At 41.9% G+C, this 19,495-nt stretch overlaps 3 protein-coding genes and 1 non-coding gene across 4 annotated transcripts; 2 read left to right on the forward strand and 2 right to left on the reverse strand.

The window, feature by feature from the left end:
• Nucleotides 1-413: 413 nt before the first annotated feature.
• Nucleotides 414-2,072, reverse strand: LOC137889096 (zinc finger BED domain-containing protein 4-like). Its single transcript, XM_068732724.1, has one exon. The coding sequence runs from the start codon at nt 2,070-2,072 to the stop codon at nt 414-416; it is 1,659 nt and encodes a 552-aa protein (XP_068588825.1).
• A 1,574-nt stretch (nt 2,073-3,646) lies between these two features.
• Nucleotides 3,647-3,760, reverse strand: LOC137889857 (U5 spliceosomal RNA). The gene has a single exon (XR_011105252.1). It is a non-coding gene; the product is annotated as a U5 spliceosomal RNA (small nuclear RNA).
• Nucleotides 3,761-5,347: 1,587 nt separating this feature from the next.
• Nucleotides 5,348-9,858, forward strand: LOC137889401 (neurexophilin-2-like). Its single transcript, XM_068733246.1, has 2 exons — nt 5,348-5,585; nt 8,574-9,858. Exons 1-2 carry the CDS (start codon nt 5,529-5,531, stop codon nt 9,414-9,416), a joined length of 900 nt encoding a protein of 299 aa, XP_068589347.1. The 5' UTR covers nt 5,348-5,528; the 3' UTR covers nt 9,417-9,858.
• Nucleotides 9,859-9,946: 88 nt separating this feature from the next.
• On the forward strand, nt 9,947-18,572 carry LOC137889399 (serine hydroxymethyltransferase, mitochondrial-like). Its single transcript, XM_068733243.1, has 12 exons — nt 9,947-10,050; nt 11,108-11,302; nt 12,809-12,888; nt 13,294-13,494; nt 14,648-14,729; nt 14,840-14,962; nt 15,149-15,288; nt 15,818-15,980; nt 16,164-16,263; nt 16,597-16,752; nt 17,003-17,110; nt 17,294-18,572. The coding sequence occupies exons 1-12, from the start codon at nt 10,018-10,020 to the stop codon at nt 17,419-17,421; spliced, it is 1,509 nt and encodes a 502-aa protein (XP_068589344.1). The 5' UTR covers nt 9,947-10,017; the 3' UTR covers nt 17,422-18,572.
• The last annotated feature ends 923 nt before the right edge of the window (nt 18,573-19,495 follow it).

The following is a 19,495-nucleotide window of genomic DNA, read 5'->3' on the forward strand; positions in this document are numbered from 1 at the left end:
TACTGCTGCTGAATAAGTTATCTATAGTTTCTGGAGTTTAAGCTCACATCATAGCCTGTGTTTAACGTACAGTACGACTGGCAGCTGTGATCCAGTTTCAAATCAAGATTGAAATTGGAGTGCTGTTATCAACTCTGGACAGAAAAAAACAAACATGTGACCCAGTAGCAATTATCCTTATGGATTTAAAATGCATCAATATATATTTTCTACCATACTGTCTTTGACATCTGTTTCCTCCCTCAATGTAAAATATAATAAACACATTTTTGCCCTACTCATGTCAAGTTTCTATATTTTAGCAAACACAAATTCAAGGTTTGAACAAAAAAAAATGACTGTAAGTGTCAAACAGAGCAGCACCTATATACGACAAAGAGTACCGCATCTTTACAACAGAGCAGAACAAAATGTTAAGGAAATTTCGCCAGATTGTACTTGGTGAAAACCAGCTGCGGCACATCGGCAGGGAGAAGTCTGTAATCTGGAGCAAAGGCATCTTCTCCTGTGCTCAAGAGCCTCTCGGAGGAGACACTTGTCGGTGGGCATGCCAAATATTTGACAGCCACTCGAGCCAGTGCAGGATGTTGTGCCATCTTTGCGGACCAGTATGAGGACAGCGGGTCAGAGGCCAGTGACTGTGGGCTGCTCTCTGCTAGGTAGGTCTCTAAACCTAGCGATGTCACCGTCTTCGACAAAGACGCTGCATTATTTGCCACAAGGCTCTGCATTGCACCCCAGAAAAGGCTTGTCGGCTTGCTGCTGGAGTCCTCTGGCGATTCTGGTGCCGCACCTGATATAGAGCCAGTTTCACCTGCTGAAAGCATTCGGTCCTGCTCCAGCAACTCCTCGACCTCCACTGTCACAGCGGCCTTCAACCTCTCAAAGTCCAGCTGGCTGAGCAGCGTTATGGGCATGATCTTAAACCTCGGGTCCAGCAGCGTGGCTTTAAAGTAAGTGTTGGTGGACGTTTCAAAGACATGTTCAAAGTGTTCCTCGAGGTGGCTCTGGAGTAGGCCAACCAGCTTGCGAGTCTCCAACAGATCACTCACATCCTTGTTGGCGATAAGTTCGTTGAGTGCGGCTCTGAGGGCCTGGATGCATGGAATCACGGAGGAAATTGATGCGTCATCTTGGCACACCGTGCGCGTCGCTTCCTCAAACGGCTCCAGCACTTTGACGATGGCCTCTATCAGAGTCCACTGGTGCTCAGCGACGGACTCACCAAGGTCCATCTCTGCCGACATATCGATCAGCGCCTTCTTCTGCTCCAGCAGGCGCTGCAGCATGAACAACACCGTGTTCCACCTGGTTGGCACGTCGTGAGTTAAGGCGGCCTCGGCAAGCCCGAGTTGCTCCTGCATCTCGTGCAGCTTGGCTACGGCTTTGGTCGACATATGCACAGTGTTGGTGATTCGTCGGGCAGTGTTGATTGCGGTAACCACACCGTGGCACTCTTCAATAGCCCCCGTCACAATCAAGTGTATGGAGTGAGCCATGCATCTAATGTGCTCAAAGCCACTGTCTGACACGGCTTTCACCATATTGCTAGTGTTGTTGGTGACTAAAAACCCAACAGTAAATCTGTGCGGAGCCCCAGTTTGCCACTCTTCGACGAGGCCCAGGAGGTGTTGCAAGATTTCTGCCGGACTGTACTCTGTGTCGATGACCTTCATACCGAGCAACGCACTGACACGTGTGTGTGTCACAGCCCCGCGCGCTGATATCTTCTGTATGAACCAATGTCCTGTGAGAGAAAGGTAGGAGCTGGTGGAGAACTTTCTCGTCCAAATATCGGCCGTGCAGTGCACGACTTTGCCCTCAATGTTCACAAGGCTCTCGATCACTTTTGATGTTACTCTTTGGTGAAGCTGCGGAACAACTTTGTTGCTGAAGTGAATGCCTGCTGGCAGCGTGTAATGAGGCGCCACCACTTTCATGAGTTTACAGAACCCTTTGTTCTCCACAAATGAGTACGGCAACAGATCCATGCTGATCATTTCACCCACGCTGTCAGTGATGGTCTGGTTCACTGTGTGACCTGGTCGATCAGGTGCATAAGCAGGAGTCATAGGGGTTGGCTGAGATCTCCTGCTGCTCTGAGTGCCTCGGATGCCTGCCACATTGCGATGTTTGTAGTATATATGGTTGTGCATATTACTGGTGGTTAGATGTCCTACATTCTTGCCTCTGCCCACAACTCTCTTGCATATGTTGCACGCTACCTTCGTGACGTCATCAGCACAGATGGTGAAATATTTCCAGATTGCACTCTTCTTTCTCCTTTGCTGTTTTGTTGTCGATGTGTCACCCACTTCTTCTTTTTGATCACAAGCAGCAGCAGCATCGTCACAGTCTGGTATGTCTTCAATCTTAACAATATCATGAGCATCCATGACTAACTTATGAATGATCAGCAGTTTACAGGATAACACGATTTTACACGTGGACCTATCTTATCTGATCCACTTGACGTATTCTCTTAGGCATTTAACAAAGTAAACCTCCACGAGTTTATTTTGTTTTCATGCAGCATATAAACGCTCCTCCTCTTTCACCAGCTGGTACACAGGACGGATGTCAGCGATGTGCACAATAGATTCCTGGACGACTGAAAGCAACTCTCTGGTAACCTGAGATACTTGAATAGCAGTGTGTATATTGTTGCTGCTTCTTCTTCTTCCTACAATTTCCTGCAGATTTTACGCCACTGGTGTGTTGCTGCCCCTCACAGGCGATTTGACGAAATTGCAGCTCCCTTTCACAGACCATGAAGTCATGCATGTAGTTCGGTGTTTTACATTTCGGTTGAAATTCCTCAAATCAACATTTGAATTTTCACAAAAATAGGTTTTCTGTTGGACAGAGATATAAGTTTCTGCCACCATACAAATTGATTGTATTGCTTTATCATAAGGGGATACACAGCTTTATTATTTGTCATTGAACGTGCCACACATTGGTCTGCTTGCAGGATATTTCGAGAAGAAATCTGCATTTGTGTCACTGAAACTGGAAGGCAAAATGATGAAATCTGAGGAGGAAATTGATGTGGATTATTGTAGTTTGGGTTTATTTCTAAGTGGCGCTCTCTCGTGGTCACGTAGAGCAACTGTTTCGATGCCTGTCTTCACTGTTTTAGAGAAGGGCGGACAGATACGAACTTTATTCTTCCCGATGGAAATGATTGTGCGACATGTTCTGTAAAAAGTAGGAAAGAGTGCAAACATATATAGCTCAAATAAATTAAATTACAGAGAGTTTCGAGGCAGTGGCGACTAAATAGCAATTTTAACCGTCTCAGCGATGTATTTCTACGATTAGGTACATTTTGAAGATAATGTGTGACTCAAAGCTTTCCAGAATGGCTCTGGCTGAGACGTTGTGCAACTTACTCAGACTCACGAGCTCACTTAGAACTGGATAATGACATCGTTAAATAACTGCACGAGTAGGAAGCCCCGCCAAGTGAGGAGATCACAAAGTAGATTCAAACTTCTGAATTACCTCTCCACGACAACCTCTACTATCAAACCTCCTCAAACCAGGACAGACTCTCTACACGTCCTATCGACTACATATTATTAACGACTCAGATATGTGTGATAAATATATGTTTTGATGTTGATTTTATACAATGTTAGGAAGTCCTACATAAGCAGGGCATCAAAAAATTGGTTGTAACTCTTGTTAATCCTCTCCACGGAGATCTTTAGTAAAAGGCGAAAGATTTATACGTTTTGAAGAGAATCAAGAGTGTGTAATTACGTATAGAAAGAGTGTCCGAACCAATTCCCCGCCTTACAATACCAACTCAGGGTTTCTTGTTTAAATACCACCATTAATGAAATTGTTTGGAGTCCCGAAATAAACTGTATATATCAAATACCTCTAATAATCGTACCAAAATAACATGGATGAGAGTTACATGGAAACGGTTTAGCCTACAGCTACCACACGTGCGCTATGCATTGTGGGAATATGGTAATCAGACCACGCCTATGCTTTTAATTAAAACCGCCTCTAGCATAGATTCTCTTTTTCTTCCTTTCGCATTAAGAATTGTATGTCTGTTGTATAAAGCGAGGGTGTGAACCGTTTTCACCATGAATTAAAATAGTGTTTGCTCTCCTGCAAGTGTTTACAAGCATATGCATGCGCAAATTGAACTGCATTTTTGTTCAGATAATTGCGTACCTGTAGGGCATCTCACATGTAACTCTCTATTTCTAACTGCGTACTTTATGTCAACAAGATGTTCACTTATGAACATTTCACAACAATATATACGCATACTTGGTTAAATACGAATCCAATCTCATTTCTGCTGGCACAAAAGGATAACCTGTAGTCCGACACGAAAATTAGGATTTCAAACTGTTTCATGTGTCTAGTTTCGCACCCATCATTTCCGGTTACATTGCCATTCTCTATTGGTCAGTTAACTACGATTTTTTTTATTTTAATGATTTTCTCGCGGATGGGATATATGATTTCATTTTCTGAATTTTCATAAAAAATGTCTTCAAATAGTAGCTTCAATGTGAAGTCAATCACAATCGTCAATTTTTACACATGAAGCAACAATAAGCTCCTAAAATTTGAACAAAGAGGAGTTTAACATTTCATGGGTCTCTATATTTGCACAGGCCCTCCTTCTTTAATAAAGACAACTTCTCTGGTTGGTTAGTGTCCTATACTTACAGTGATGTGTTGGCTTGAAATTCTACTGAAAAGCTGAGGCACTGGAAGAATTTCACCAGACTTGTCAGTGATTTGAACATTTCCCGGAGAGAGCCCTTGTCATTTTGTCAGCCTCCCTGTGGCTGCAGTATGCGGGGACAGCGGGGAGGGCTGTCAAACTGTGCCCGCCTGAGAGCGCCTTTCCCCGGGTTGGTGATTCATAATAAGGGCCGGCCAGGTGGTGAAAATGAGCAGGGAGGCAAGTGTGATAGACGTGCGTGCGTGCGTGTGTGTGCGTGCCTGTGTGTGCGTGTGTGTTTATTTAGTGCGACATTGCTTCTACATTACCAATTAGTCAACAAAAAAATTCGAATTATTCTCAATTGATTAATTCTTACATTTAATGGCATTTAATGCTTTATTAACATTTTTGGTCATGTGAAATAAAGAAGCGTGTGTGTGTGTGTGTGTGTGTGTGTGCGTGTGCGTGTGTGTGTGTGTGTGTGTGTGTGTGTGTGTGTGTGTGTTGAGGGATAGAGAGAGGAAGAAAAAATGGGGGGAGAGAGAGAGAGAGAGAGAGAGAGAGAGAGAGAGAGAGAGAGAGAGAGAGAGAGAGAGAGAGAGAGAGAGAGAGAAGAGAGGGCTGGTGGGGGGAGAAGGCGCACTGAGCCGAGTGTTCACTCCAGATCTTGGGGTTTTTTGAGTCTCTCGCTGCGGAATGTCTTCTCTACTTCTGAAGTGAGCGTAAGCTTAAACTCAGTAAATCACCACTTATTCATTTTAACGGGATTGCTTCCAAGACACGCGGGCTCTGCGTGGAGAAACGTTGCTGCTGTTGCTGCAAAATGAGGGCACTGTGTTTGAACTTTGCCATCACCTGTCTGTGGCTTCTCCCTTCAGCGGTGAGTAAGATCAGCGAACAGCCGAGTGTTGGTCATTGTTAAGATGTTGTTTAGGTGGCTCTCGGAAGTGTTCTGCAGACAATTTGTGGTTAATTCCCTCATGCTCTAGTTCTGCCACTGCTTATATACTGCTGCATTGTTGCCCAATCAAATGGTCTTTTTTTGTTTCAACAGTTTTTTTTCTGAGGATATGTTGGTTCTGAATTCATCAATAATCAATCAGCATCAATAATTTCTGATAGATTTGAAACAGTTCTGTTGAGAAAGAATATATAAATAAATAATGATCAGTTGTATGGCAGTTTTAAAGGATAATATGTAAGTTGACAAAAGCAGAGAGAGCTGAGAACGAGTTAATTGACATGTGCTCTGGTGTGAAGTAGGAATGTTTTGATCTGATTTCAGATTTAACTTGAAAATATTCCATTGAATAGTTTGTGACGTGCAGTTTCATTCTAGGAATGACATGCTTTTGTTCTGATTTGATTTGTTTTTCTTCATGCAGGCTCAGAATTGAAGACTTGTATCTCATGATGTGAGACTGTCTAGGGGACTTGATCAAAGTTGACTCTTCTATTAGATGGTGGAGTTCAGCCCAAATCGGTCTTTCCCATCCTCCAAATTTTAATTTGTTCCAGTGTTGTGGTCTGTAATTCTCTTACGGGCATACTTGTAACTTAATTGTCTCTCTTGTCTTTAATTTAACTTACTTTGCTGCATGAGCAGCAGACTGCAGCATCTGTAACTTTAACATTGAAGCTGTCAGAAGAATACCTCAGAACAACCTATTTTTTTGCTGCGTTAGCTGAACTATGATTGTGCAGCCTTTGTCAGTTTGACAAGTTTAATCTCCCCATCACATTGTTTTTGAGGGGTTAAAAAACGGACACAGTTAGTATCTTTTTAGCCAATGGCAAAAAATATTCTCTCTGCCGTTAAAATGCAATTGCTGCTCTCAGGTTTCTGCAGTTTTCCTGCTTCTGCAGGTGCCTTTGCACAGGTGTTGTGCGTGCATCCACTCCACCGCTGTTGCTCAGTTGCAGTCACTGTGCTGGCATCTTGACACAGAGCCAATGACATGGCTGTCACACAGTGGGCTCCAATTAGTGAAGGTGAGCACAGCACATAGCTGGAGATTTGGGCTTGTGACAATAGGCACAGCTGGAGCTGACTTGGTTACAGGAAAAGACGGAGATTGGCACACAGGGCTGGGGTGGTTAGAGGTGTTGTGAGTCCCACCTGTTGATGAGGAATGATGGAGGTGTGTATTTTAGAAATATGGGGAAGAGTAACACTAAACCTCAATCTGCCTTTGACACATTATAATGAAAATGGAAATCAAGTCCTATAGAACGAGTGCACAGAACTTTTTTCCCTAACTCATGTCTCAATTCTCTAGAGGTATAAACAACTTTGACGCTTCCACTTAAAAATGTTGGTGTGTTATGAGAGATGATAAAGTCTTGACAACTGCATAGTCATTAGTTTTTACACTTACCGGTATAGCTCAATATCGTTAAAAATGGTATTTTATTATTGTGCCTGCACACTTCACTGCAAGTGAATTTCAAAAATATCAGTCACATAAACATCCTCCATGCTGACACATGCAATGAAGTAAGTGTCACTTCTTATATTTAGTTTTATGCAGCGCTGTTGTTTAAATGAGATATTCAGTCTGTCATCAAAGTGGCATTGAAAAGAGGATTGATCGTTTTAACAAGGGAGCGAGAGAGCACGAAGGAGGACAACCAATTAAAAGTGTTAAAGGCAACATGAATGTGACTCTGTGAGTGTGTGTGTGTGTGTGTGTGTGTGTGTGTGTGTGTGTGTGTGTGTGTGTGCATGCTCCTTGTAGTACTGTTGTCCTTGCCTGAAGGGGCTGACCTATTGATCACAGTCAATTTTAAGACGTTCTCAGTCAGACGACATCAAACCATAATTATATTTGAATCGATTATCTGCTACCTTGTGATGCAGCAACACTGAAACTGTCCTTCATTTGCGGTTGTCCTGATGGTCTAGAGGCCTCTTTCTTCTCTCTCATCGGTCTTAAGTACCTCTGAAGCTGTTTGTGGCCCTGTTTGAGCTATCTGGTGTATCAAACCGACACAGACCTCTGTTTAAAATGAACAATACTGTCAGTATGATTTAAATAGGTACATCAGAAATTCCTGGAAACCTTTAAAACCGTCAACCAATTTATTGTATGATGTCAGTAGTCCACTTTTGTTGCTCACTGTTGAAAATACATGGACCAAGAAAAATTGTATCACAGAAAGGCAAGATCATATAAGATAAGTTGTACTGATACGGATGAAGCTGACATCACTTTTTACCAAAACACTTTCCTTTTATTCTGTGCTTTAAGATAACAACAATTATTAAAAAACATTTTTTTCACTTAAATCTAGTAGTGCCTTGCTATGCAAAGAGGTTGTGTTTTATTTGCTCAAGTTTCAAGATATCTGTCCCTGAGATATCAGCATCCGTCCCAAAACAACAGAGGTGAGTGGGATATTGTTTGTGGTGTTAACAGGGTAGAAAATCAACAGCAACACATCTCCCAAGAAACAGTGTCTCCGTTACTCTGGACAATCCACACAATCCATTGTCAGTTTTTTTTTAATTGCTAGACAGTACAAACTAGCACTACAAACAAAATCCATTGTATTGAGGCAATTGCAGAAACAGATATCTCCAAACTTAAAGGTTTTCTATACAATATTCAGAGCATTATTGGTTGCTGTTGTTCGCACTGTTAGCTGCGAGATGCAATCTCAGCCGACGCTGTGAGGAGGCAATAGATATGCTCTTTTCGAGTTCAGCACCTTAAAGTTAAATAAAAAACAAAACCATCTGCATGATTACCACTATGGAATAAAGGTAGCGTTAAATGAGAAATGTGCTTTTCATGTGACAATTTACCCTTTCATTTAAGAAAAAAGAGCACTTGAATTTTCTGAATTTACATTTTGTTCTCCACAGGTCCAAGAAACAGCCAAGCCCTTGGAGTTTCAGAGCCAACAATGGAGAGAGGAAGAAGGAGGGGCAGGAGACGCCATGGGAGCTGATTTGAAAGTTAAACATATCTTCAAAGACCTACAGATCATCTCCACCAAACAAAAAACACCTGCTTATGGCTCTCTCGGCCCGTACGGATGGCCACAGAACTTTTCCCAAGCCCTGGATCAGTATCTGTACCGCCCCCCTCCTAAATCCAAACCGGCGGCAAAAACTTCCCCAAAGACCAAGAAGATCCTGGGCTGGGGTGATTTTTACTTTAACGTGAAAACGGTGAAGTTCAGCCTCCTGGTGACGGGGAAAATCGTTGACCACATCAACGGCACGTTCAGCGTCTACTTCCGCCACAACTCGTCCCGTCTGGGGAACATATCCGTCAGCATCGTCCCACCCTCCAAAGCGGTAGGATGGGAGGTTTTGGATCCAGCGGCTAAGGGCGTTCACACCAAAAACTCAGTCCTGGTTCCAGATCTGACGTCCCAGTTCCAGAGCCCACCTCCGTCCACCAGCTCCACTCCTCCCGACCATCAGAAGCCGCAGCAGGACATGATGATGGTGACCGAACTCAATTGCCGGATCGAATACCAGAGAACCAACCGGTCCAAGAAGACCAAGCCCTGCATGTATGACCCGGGGCAGACCTGCTACTCAGAAAACACCCAGTCCCAGGCAGCCTGGATCTGCGCCAAACCGTTTAAGGTTATATGCATCTTCATCGCTTTCACCGGCACCGACTACAGGCTGGTGCAGAAAGTCTGTCCGGACCACAATTTTCAGACAGAGCAAAACCAGCAGCACTTCGGATGATCAATTCTGAGATATCAAACACTGACTTCTCATACATCTTTCAAAAACCATGTGTACATTTTAAAATAGGCTTGAGATTGACTGTTTTTATACGCTGTTAAATACTATTTTCAACACGTCAGTGAGTGCAGTTCCTTGTGTTAATGTGTCAGTGAGATTAATGAGATTGATAACGTGAGCCTTGTGTTGTCTGAAACTACACTCATCTGCCAAAAGCTCCACATTGTCTTGTAAAAAAAGCAGCAACTTAATTTACCATATCACTTTGTGTGTAGTATTGTTTTGTTTTCTGAATATGCATTGACAGAAGTGACGACGTGAAATAGATACATAAATTGTGTAGTTTTTGGAACTATGGACTTCAAGTGCTTTTTTTTACTATGAAATAAACACCTTGCCTGTTCATTGTACAGACAGATAAGATATTTCTTCTTCAAAGAACTGACGCAGAGTGGGATGAAACAGATGATTTACTGTTGCAGTTACTTTTATCAGTGACACAAAGTACAAACGTCCTTGGCTTTCCTCCTGTACTGATTTTACTTTCACCCTTTGCACTTTGAAAAGTTTTCTGTTTTCCCAGCGCTCAGCTGTCACAGGCATGCTTTCTCTGCCGTTACGGCAAACAATACGGGTGAGTACATTATGCATTTATTTTAGAGCTTTTTTAAATGTACGCACATTTACACTTGCATCTGTGTTAGAAGATCTCTCACCCTGCTTCCTAAGAGCTGTTGTAACTAAATCAGCTCTTACAGTAAACTAGGTCAGCTCGTCAACCCATGTCACCTCAACCACGAAAGAAATGTGTGGTTTGAAGAAGAACGTTGTGTCCGACTTTGTGTTGTGTTTTCAATTTGTCAGTCCAGTTGAGTAAGTGTCACCGTGTTTGTCTGATAACTGTGATTATCGCAGGTCCTCAAATAAGAAGAGTGCTGCTGTTTGTCCCAGAATATTTGTATTTGAAGGAAAGTGTACTGTACACTCCGCCCTTTGTGAAAGACTTAATTTACTCAAAGCTTAGAAAACATAATGAACACAATAGATGAAAGAAGACTTGCTTCGACATATATTATGCTTGAACAGTAATCACTCTATTTAGCCAAAGGAAGGGTTACGTAACTATCACGCAGCTACAAGCTGCCTTCAACAAACAAAACCCTGATAAATAAGTCACTCCCTGTGTGGCCAGCCACATATCACTCTTCATGTCCAAGGTTTTCCATAACCGCTCCACTGAATAGCACTTTTTTTTTTCACTGCCTTTCATTTAATGGATTGTTTAGAACATCAAAAGGCCCATTATTCTAACTCCCTGGTTTCCAAACCCCCGGTGCAAAGTATTATAATTTTGAGTGATGAAAGTGTGTTTTGCACACACTCACTCTTCCTGAGGTTTTCAAAAGACACCAAAGGAGCAATCCTGGAAAACAACAACAAAACACCTCAGAAAGTTTTGCTCTGCACAGACAGTTTATAACAATGGAGAGTTGCATCAAATCCTGTGTCTCCTCATGAAGGTTTTTATTAACCACCCTGAGTTGTTAAATAGAACAGTAAGTTGTAAGAAATACAGCACCATCTCTCCAGCATCTTACCAAACAGAGCAGTTTCACAACTACTGTTTAAGAAGTGGACATGTTGGCCAAAATAGTAATGTTGTTGTAAAGTTTACCTACCGCCCCGTGCAGCCCCTCTTCCTCAGGGTCTCAGGATGTTTGGGCCGAGAACGGCAGGTCACAGCGGAGTCATTCAGTCGAGGCCTCAGCAGCGCGGACGGGTGGACGGGGCAGGAGAACCTGGCCCGGGACGACCCGGAGATGTGGAGCCTCCTGCAGCAGGAGAAGGACAGGCAGTGTCGGGGACTGGAGCTCATCGCATCAGAGGTAAAGAGGAGAGAGACAGAAGCAGTCGAGTGTTGATGTTCCACAAAGACCATGTAGATGGAGAGATGGATTAAGGGTCCGGAATGAGGATGACGGATGTAGGGATGGGGGTTGAAGGATGAAGGGTTATGGGTAAAGGGATGAAGGGAGGGATCGGGGTTGTTAGATGTTGGTTTGGTGTCAGCTGGAGGGGAGCCGTCTCTTAGCGAGCTCTAATCCCCCAGCGGTTCCTGTATTCAAACGAGAAAGAGAGAGAAAGATTTTCAAGCATTGGTTTTGCCAATTTAAGTTACTACCAGCCACAACACACGACAGCGCAACTGCAAGCCACCAGAGATGTAGTTTCTAGAATTTATTGTTTTCTTCAGACAGTTCAGAGATTTCCTTTGCATATTTCTCCTCGCTAGTCAGTGATTCCATCTAAGTGGAAGCTATAGGAAAAGAAGGGAGCTCTCATGCCACTATCTCCAGCAATTATCAATCCACAGCACTATCAATCACAATGACATCTAAAAGATTTTCATCTTCTTGTGCGTGTGCTGTCAGTCAGTCGCTGCAGCAGGCTGACTCCCAATGGAGAGCCACCTTTTTTTTTTCTTCAGGAACACTGCCAAGTGATCCCATTATGTTCCATCACTGATTTCTGCCATTGATCTCCACATTTGAAGTTGAGACAGAAGAGGAGGGGTAATCGTGTGTGAGTGTGTGTGTGTGTGTGTGTGTGTGTGTGTGTGTGTGTGTGTGTGTGTGTGTGTGTGTGTGGAGACAGTGTTTTGAAAAGTCATGGAGAGAGTTTTTTTGTCACATGGGGGACTGGGTTTAAATCCCTCTGGAATGATTGAGGGATCCCAGAACAGTGACAGGTTTAGTATAATAACAAGGCAGAGGAGGCCAGAGAGGGAGACAGAGAGAGAAGACGAGCAGAAGTGAGAGTGGGAGAAAAAAAAACTGACTGAGACAGGGAGAAAAATTAATTTACATTCATTTCCTTTTCTGCAGCTCCATCTCTCCTCTGACTCTCAAGTGTCTTTGGGAAAATGGTAGTGCTGAACCCCACAGGGATTCAGTATTAGATTCCTCCATATTTCTCTTTTAATTTGAATATATCACCTCTAAAACTTTATTATTTTGAGATAAACTAATCCATTTTGCAGTTTCCAGAAAAGACTGTAATGAACATTCTGTAAGATTTATGAAACAAATTCAAGAGATTAAAATATCGTTGGTTATCATCCTCTGACTCTGGAAATTGCCTTATTGTCATTATAATTGGTTTAGTTGAAGTAAATTGCATACTGGATAAGTAAAGTTAGGACTGTAGTTGTGCTGTGTAGCTGGGCCTTTGTGAAAAGGGGCAGGGCTGTTCAGTCACCCTTCGTCAGGTCACAAAAAAAATGTTATACTGTATTTGGATGGTGACAGTGTTCTGAATATATAAGCATGATATAAATAAAATGTTCGGCGTGTGGCTGTGGATCTTGACACTGTGCTTGTTTGTCCTGTCAGAACTTCTGCAGCCGTGCAGCGCTCGAGGCTCAGGGCTCCTGTTTGAACAACAAATACTCTGAGGGATACCCAGGACAAAGGTAACGACACGGACAATGCACTTTCCAAAATAAATTGTTACAACTATTATAAAATTTTGAACGATTTTCAGAAGCCCAAGTGTTCAATTTAGTCAAATTTAATTATATGGCAATTTTACTCCCCCAAACTACAATTTATTTATAATATGATACAGTACTGTAGAACATAATACAGTGTTATGCGATACAATATGAAATGCTATGAAATAATACAACACAATACATAACAATGTAATATGATACAATACATAATGGTGTAATGCGATACAAGACATAACACTTAGCGATATATACAAATACGAATATGTAACGATGCAATATGCAACGATACAGAATAATGTGATACGATACAAAATACGAGACAAAATAATACAATAAGGTACTTCAAAATGTTGTCTTTCTCAGGTACTATGGAGGCGCAGAGATCGTTGACAAGATTGAGCTGCTGTGTCAGAAGCGAGCACTCTTCGCCTTCGGTCTGGACCCAAGTCTGTGGGGCATCAACGTCCAGCCGTACTCTGGATCCCCCGCTAACTTTGCAGCCTACACATCTGTACTGCAGCCCCATGACCGCATCATGGGCCTGGATCTGCCAGACGGAGGACAGTGAGTGAGCTTGTACTCAAAAAGAAAGAACACTTTAAATTAAAGGTACAGTGTGTAGCATTTAGGGGATCCATTGGCAGAAATGGAATATGATATTAATAAGTATGTTTTCTTCAGTGCAAAATCACCTAAAAATAAAAACAATATTTTTGTTACTTTTAGAATTTATATCTACAAACACAGGGGCTCATCTTCACGGAGCCGGCCGACATGTTTCTACAGTAGCCCAGACCTGACAAACCAAGCACTAGCTCTAAATAAGGCCATTGGTGCTTTCGCATCAGCCGTGGTGTTCTCCTACATGCAAGTTTCAGTTGGTTGCAATCTGCTCCTTCACCTCTGGATGGCTATGATGACGCTGTCTGATGACTGACTAGAATAAGTCACATTCTTATGATTTTTACAAGATGTTACATAAACTTCCAATGCATTTAGGCTGACATGTTATAGGCATTATCTGACAATTATTATCTTATGAGTGGCTACAGTTTTGCTAAATGTGCCATGAAATTATGTTTTCATGTGACTTAACGTCAAGAGGAATTAATGTAAATGACAGAATGTTAGTCACACAGTCTGGAGTTGTCACATTAGACCACCCCCTCTGAAATGAATACCACTGAAGTGTGGGAAATATAAACAATAATTCTTCCAAACTGACACCCAAAAACACGCATCCAAGTCATATTATTACTGCAGGCTATAATAGCTCATAGATGAATGCTGACCTGCAACTTTTATATGTCGGACACTAAAGCTTATATGACGGCTGGCTGAGAGTTACGAGTACAATAAATAAGAAGGATTTTGATATAAATGCACGCAAATATTTTATAATATTACAATAGATTGAACAATATACCCAGTGCCACAAGTAACAAGACAAAACAGCATTTTACTTCTCAAAAGTAAGAACATAATATAAAGGAAGATCTAGTCTTCATGATCAGGTGAATTGTATTTAAATGTACGAATATACAAACAGCAGCAGCAGCTAAAGATGAACTTCTATTACATGAATAATTCTGGTCGTATGGAAGAGAGGTCAGAATAAGTTCACAATGTTTCAGAAGAACTCTCTGAACTAGTGGCATGCATGCTGGACTAAAATTAATATTTCCTTTTTTTTTTTTTTTACTCCACCACATTTCAGCCTCACCCACGGCTACATGACAGACACCAAGAGAATCTCAGCCACCTCCATATACTTTGAATCGATGCCTTACAAGCTGGATGTGAGTAATTCGGTTGACATCTAGTTAATCTAGTTACAAAAACAAAACTACAAGGAGCTCATTTTTGACTAGCGTGTGACTCTTTCCTCTATCCTCCTGTATCATCTCAGCCCAAAACAGGTCTGATAGATTATGACCAGCTGGAGAAGATGGCCCGACTCTTCAGACCCAAACTCATCATAGCAGGAACCAGCGCCTACGCTCGCCTCATCGACTACTCTCGCATGAAGAAGGTACCTCTTATTTCAGGAATTATGTCCACTACTACTTTATAATAGCCCTAGCTCTATCAAAAAGCTTTTTATGTCCCTCAACGAAGAACAGCCAAATATAATGGCAACTAGAATAGGAAACCCAAAGAAGAGAAAATAAGTTAACGGAAAGACGAATGAGTATGTACAATGATGTGTGTGTTTCAGCTGTGTGTGGAGCTAAATGCGTACCTGCTGGCAGACATGGCTCATATCAGCGGCCTGGTGGCAGCAGGAGCTGTTTCCTCTCCTTTCCAGCATGCTGACCTGGTCACCTCCACTACCCATAAGTCCCTGCGTGGAGCAAGGTGAGGGCTTGGATGTTGTGTGTGAATGATGTTTTCACTGGTCACAGAATACATGTTAATGGTGGCCAGGTCAGATTATTAAAATTGTTATGGTTGTTGTTATAGAAAACAGGAACTGGACCCAAACGCAGACAGTAGAAGCAGCAGCAGAATGATGTCAATGATTTATTGCGAAAAATGGTTTACAGGCTGAGAGTCCAAATGCAGAGAGGGAACAGGTAAAAAATCAAAAGACTAACAACAGGGACTCAAAGCAAACTAACATGAATACTGGGGCTTTATGTAGAACAATGACAAACAAAAGCAACCGAGCTGGTACATGTAGTGAATGAATGATAGGAGCAGGGCAGATCATGACAAACTAAGTTTTTTTGTCATGACACGTGATGTGGCATGAAACTGTGTGATTCTGTATTGCACGATACAAGATGTGCGTAATAAGGAGGAGCACACCGTCTTTTATTAGATGAAACATTTTAAAGGGACATTTAAAGTTGAGAGCATTTGGTTTTCTCTCTCCACGCTGCAGGGCCGGTCTGATCTTCTACCGGAAAGGTGTGCGGTCTGTGGATAAGAAAGGTCGGGAGGTGACCTTTGACCTCCAGGACAGGGTGAACTTTGCCGTGTTCCCATCACTTCAGGGAGGACCACACAACCACGCCATTGCAGGGGTGGCTGTCACCCTCAAACAGGTCCAGATATCAACATTAATCATATGTATTTAACAATAGCCAGCAAGACAAAATGATAGAGAAACTCCTTTGGGAAAACATCAACTTCATTTCAGCAGTTTACGTATAAAACATACAAGTCACCTGGAGTGTCCTGATATGGTCTTTCTCGTTACACATGCAGCATCGCTTCTGTCTCTGCAGGCTTCCACTCCCATGTTCAAACAGTACATTGCTCAAGTGCTGCTGAATGCCAAGTCCATGACTAATGCTCTGCTGAAGAGAGGCTACACACTGGTGTCAGGTACTGAGGGAGCTGAAGGGTGTTTACATATATATATATATATAAGAAGTTTGTTTGTGTGGGGTTCTTTTCACTGAATATGGATTTAAATTTAGCATTTAAAGTAATATTGCACTTCTACCACTCAAAGTACCTGATGCAATTGCTCCAACCTAATTTGCATTCTGTTTTCATAACTTTGGAAAAGTTCACGTAACCTTAACTTGACTTGAATAAGGGGGGGGGGGGGGGGGGGGCAATACAAAGAGAAAAGTGAAAACTTCATTCATCTTTGTTTGTATGAAGGTTTGAGTGGAAACAGTAAATCTCTCCTCCTCCTCCTCCTCCTCTCAGGTGGAACAGACAACCACCTGGCCTTGGTTGACCTTCGACCCCACGGGATGGACGGGGCTCGGGCTGAGAGGGTCCTGGAGTTGGTGTCCATCACCGCCAACAAGAACACCTGCCCCGGAGACAAGAGCGCTATGACTCCAGGAGGACTCAGGCTCGGTACTCAGATGAGTAGATAAAAAGCTTGTACAGGATGTGCTGGTTATCTGAAGAGCTGCAGAAGGAGAGGTTGTTTGGGCCGAATCTGTCAACCAGTCAGTCTTGCTACCCATATTATATTGGACCCTTTGTTCTCCCTCTGTGTGTCTGTCTGTGTGACGTGTCTTTGTCTGTATGTTCATCGGCCTGTCAGCATGTGTCTCTCTTAACCTCACCCTAATATTTAATTATAATACTGTTTTTCTTACAGGAACTCCGGCTCTAACCTCGAGACAGTTCAAGGAGGCAGACTTTGAAAAGGTTGTGGAGTTTATTGATGAAGGGATTCAGATTGCACTGGATGTGAAACAGAAGACTGGTGAGAGAGGAGGAAGAGTGTGTTTTACATAGTGTTAGACGCATCATGATGACACGTTGTTTGGTGAGAAGGCTTTCTAATGCTTTGTGACCAGGGAGAACCAGACATAATGTGTTCAAAAGTGACATGATGATTCACTTTTTTCTCATCATTTTTTTTCTTTATTGCTCTTTCTCCCAACAGGAAATCTGTCCAGCTTCAAGTCCTTCCTGTTGGAGGACCAAGAGACTGTGTCACTCATCGCGGAGCTCCGCCAGCGGGTGGAGCTATTCGCCAGGCCCTTCCCCATGCCCGGATTCACTGACCACTAATAACACATCACACAGAAAGCCAGTATCCCCTTTATAACGCCTCTAATGTAATAGTCTTTTGATGATGCTGCCGTGGAAACAAGCGTCATTTCAGGTTTACATCAGCTGAAAGTGTAGTCAGTGTAGTCACCATCAGCAGCCATTTATGCACACAGTTACATTTCCACGTCAACAGTTGACATTGTCTGCCAAATAACAAGAAGAATCGAATGTAATGTATCAAAGCCTGATGAATAAAAAGTCACACAATTAGCAATTATAACTCCCCTTGTGAGGCATCCAGAAGTAGAGGCTTCTGTATAAACAGATAATGAATGATGATATAGTAAAACACATAAGTTTTAATAATGTAAAATATGTCATCATAGGAGAAGTTATACTTGTTGACAAATACTGTATTAAGAAATATGTTAATATCTGCTTACAGATCTGCTTATATTATAAACCATTTATTAAAGGTTTATATAAATGAAATGTTACTTAGGGGACTAAGTAAAGTGTAACCTAAATGTAATTTTCAAATTTTTTAGCAGGTTTTGTTCTATTAGCAACCCATTTAGTGTCAACAATTTCTTTCAGTTTGACAATTTATTACAGTCATTTGCAAAGTTGTTATAGGCCGCATTGGGAAATCATGTTTGAACCTACTAGATATGGGAATGATTTGTTTTGTGCATGTGATGATGAGGTTGATAATGATGATGCTTTCCATTAAGACTGTTTATAGTAGCCTAAAAACGTTGCACAGTAACGTACATTATCCTGCAGTTAATTCATGAGCAGCTGCTGCGCTCTCTCTAATACGTTTCCCACTTCTCAGACTATTGTTTGCTTCTCTAAGCCGATAAGGACCAAAGTGTTCAAGGTATTTGGCTTTTTGTCAATAAGCAGTATTTAGAGTCCTTATCAACGCCAGGCTTTGTCCCAGGCTGGGAAACTTGCAGCAGCTGTGTTAGGAATTGAACACAAGCTCAGTTTAAACCCGCAAAACCACAAACTAAATGGGGAAACAGTTAAACATTGCAAACTTTGTTTTTAGGCTTTTTTTTGTATAACATACTATATCTTCTTCTATATTTTTGAATATAGTACAACCTATATATAGGCTACAGTGATCTTCTTCATTGCAATAAAAATTGATCTTCAATGTTTATGTTTGTTGAATTTTCTAACAGCTCTCTGTTGTCACTTGCACTGGTCTTATGAATACCTGCTGTCATATGAGACACATGCATTTTTTAGAGAGGCGACTTAGAGATGATTTATGTTTACGGGTCGGTGGAGGAAGGAGACTCGCCAGAGTTTATAAACACTGATCTGTATGCCTGATGGCATTTCCTCTCACTGTCAACTTCAGGGAACAGTCCATAAAAAGAAATTAAAAGCGAATCTTTTCGGCAGGAAGAGCCAGAGCTTTACACCCTGACAAAAACCCTTTGATATGTTTTCAAGGAGCTTCAGACACTTAGTTTGTCAAATGAAGGCTTCCTGTCTCCACTGAACAATTGGGTTTTTTTTCTATTTGAATGACTTGTTTCAAGTTGTTAAAACTAACTTCCTTGCATGAAGACTACCAGACTGAATCTGTTATTAACAAATAGAAACAGGCAGGTGGTCGAGATGAAACCATCTTCACATTTAGCGTCTTTTTATGTCACCCTGTTATCTGACATTACATAATGCTCACAAACATAGATAGGCAAAATGATAGCATTATGTAACACCAGAGTCCTTCACTGTCCCCATAATACCTTCAGAACTTGCACTTCTATTGATCTAAACACGTTCTCTCCCCCTGTTTCTCAAATTGCTGCAGTCAGATCTTTATACTCCCAGACAGATAGAAAAGAGCAGGCTTCCTCTTTCTTTCACTGCAGGATGAGACTTTGTTATTTTATTTTGATGTATTTTTAAAGGACAGTTTCCTCTGAGACATAAAGTATTTTATAAAGCAGCACTAAAACGAGCTTTGCAACATAACTTGCTGCCTATTGGAGCGCTTAATATTTATTTGTCTGATGAACTGAATGGATTTTTTTAGTCCTGCTGGGCTTTTCAGTTTGTCTTCCAATTT

The sequence above is a fragment of the Cebidichthys violaceus genome, unplaced genomic scaffold (genome assembly GCF_023349555.1).
Source record: "Cebidichthys violaceus isolate CVI_PGR_0920_01 unplaced genomic scaffold, fCebVio1.0.p SCAF_6, whole genome shotgun sequence".
NCBI lineage: Eukaryota > Metazoa > Chordata > Actinopteri > Perciformes > Stichaeidae > Cebidichthys > Cebidichthys violaceus.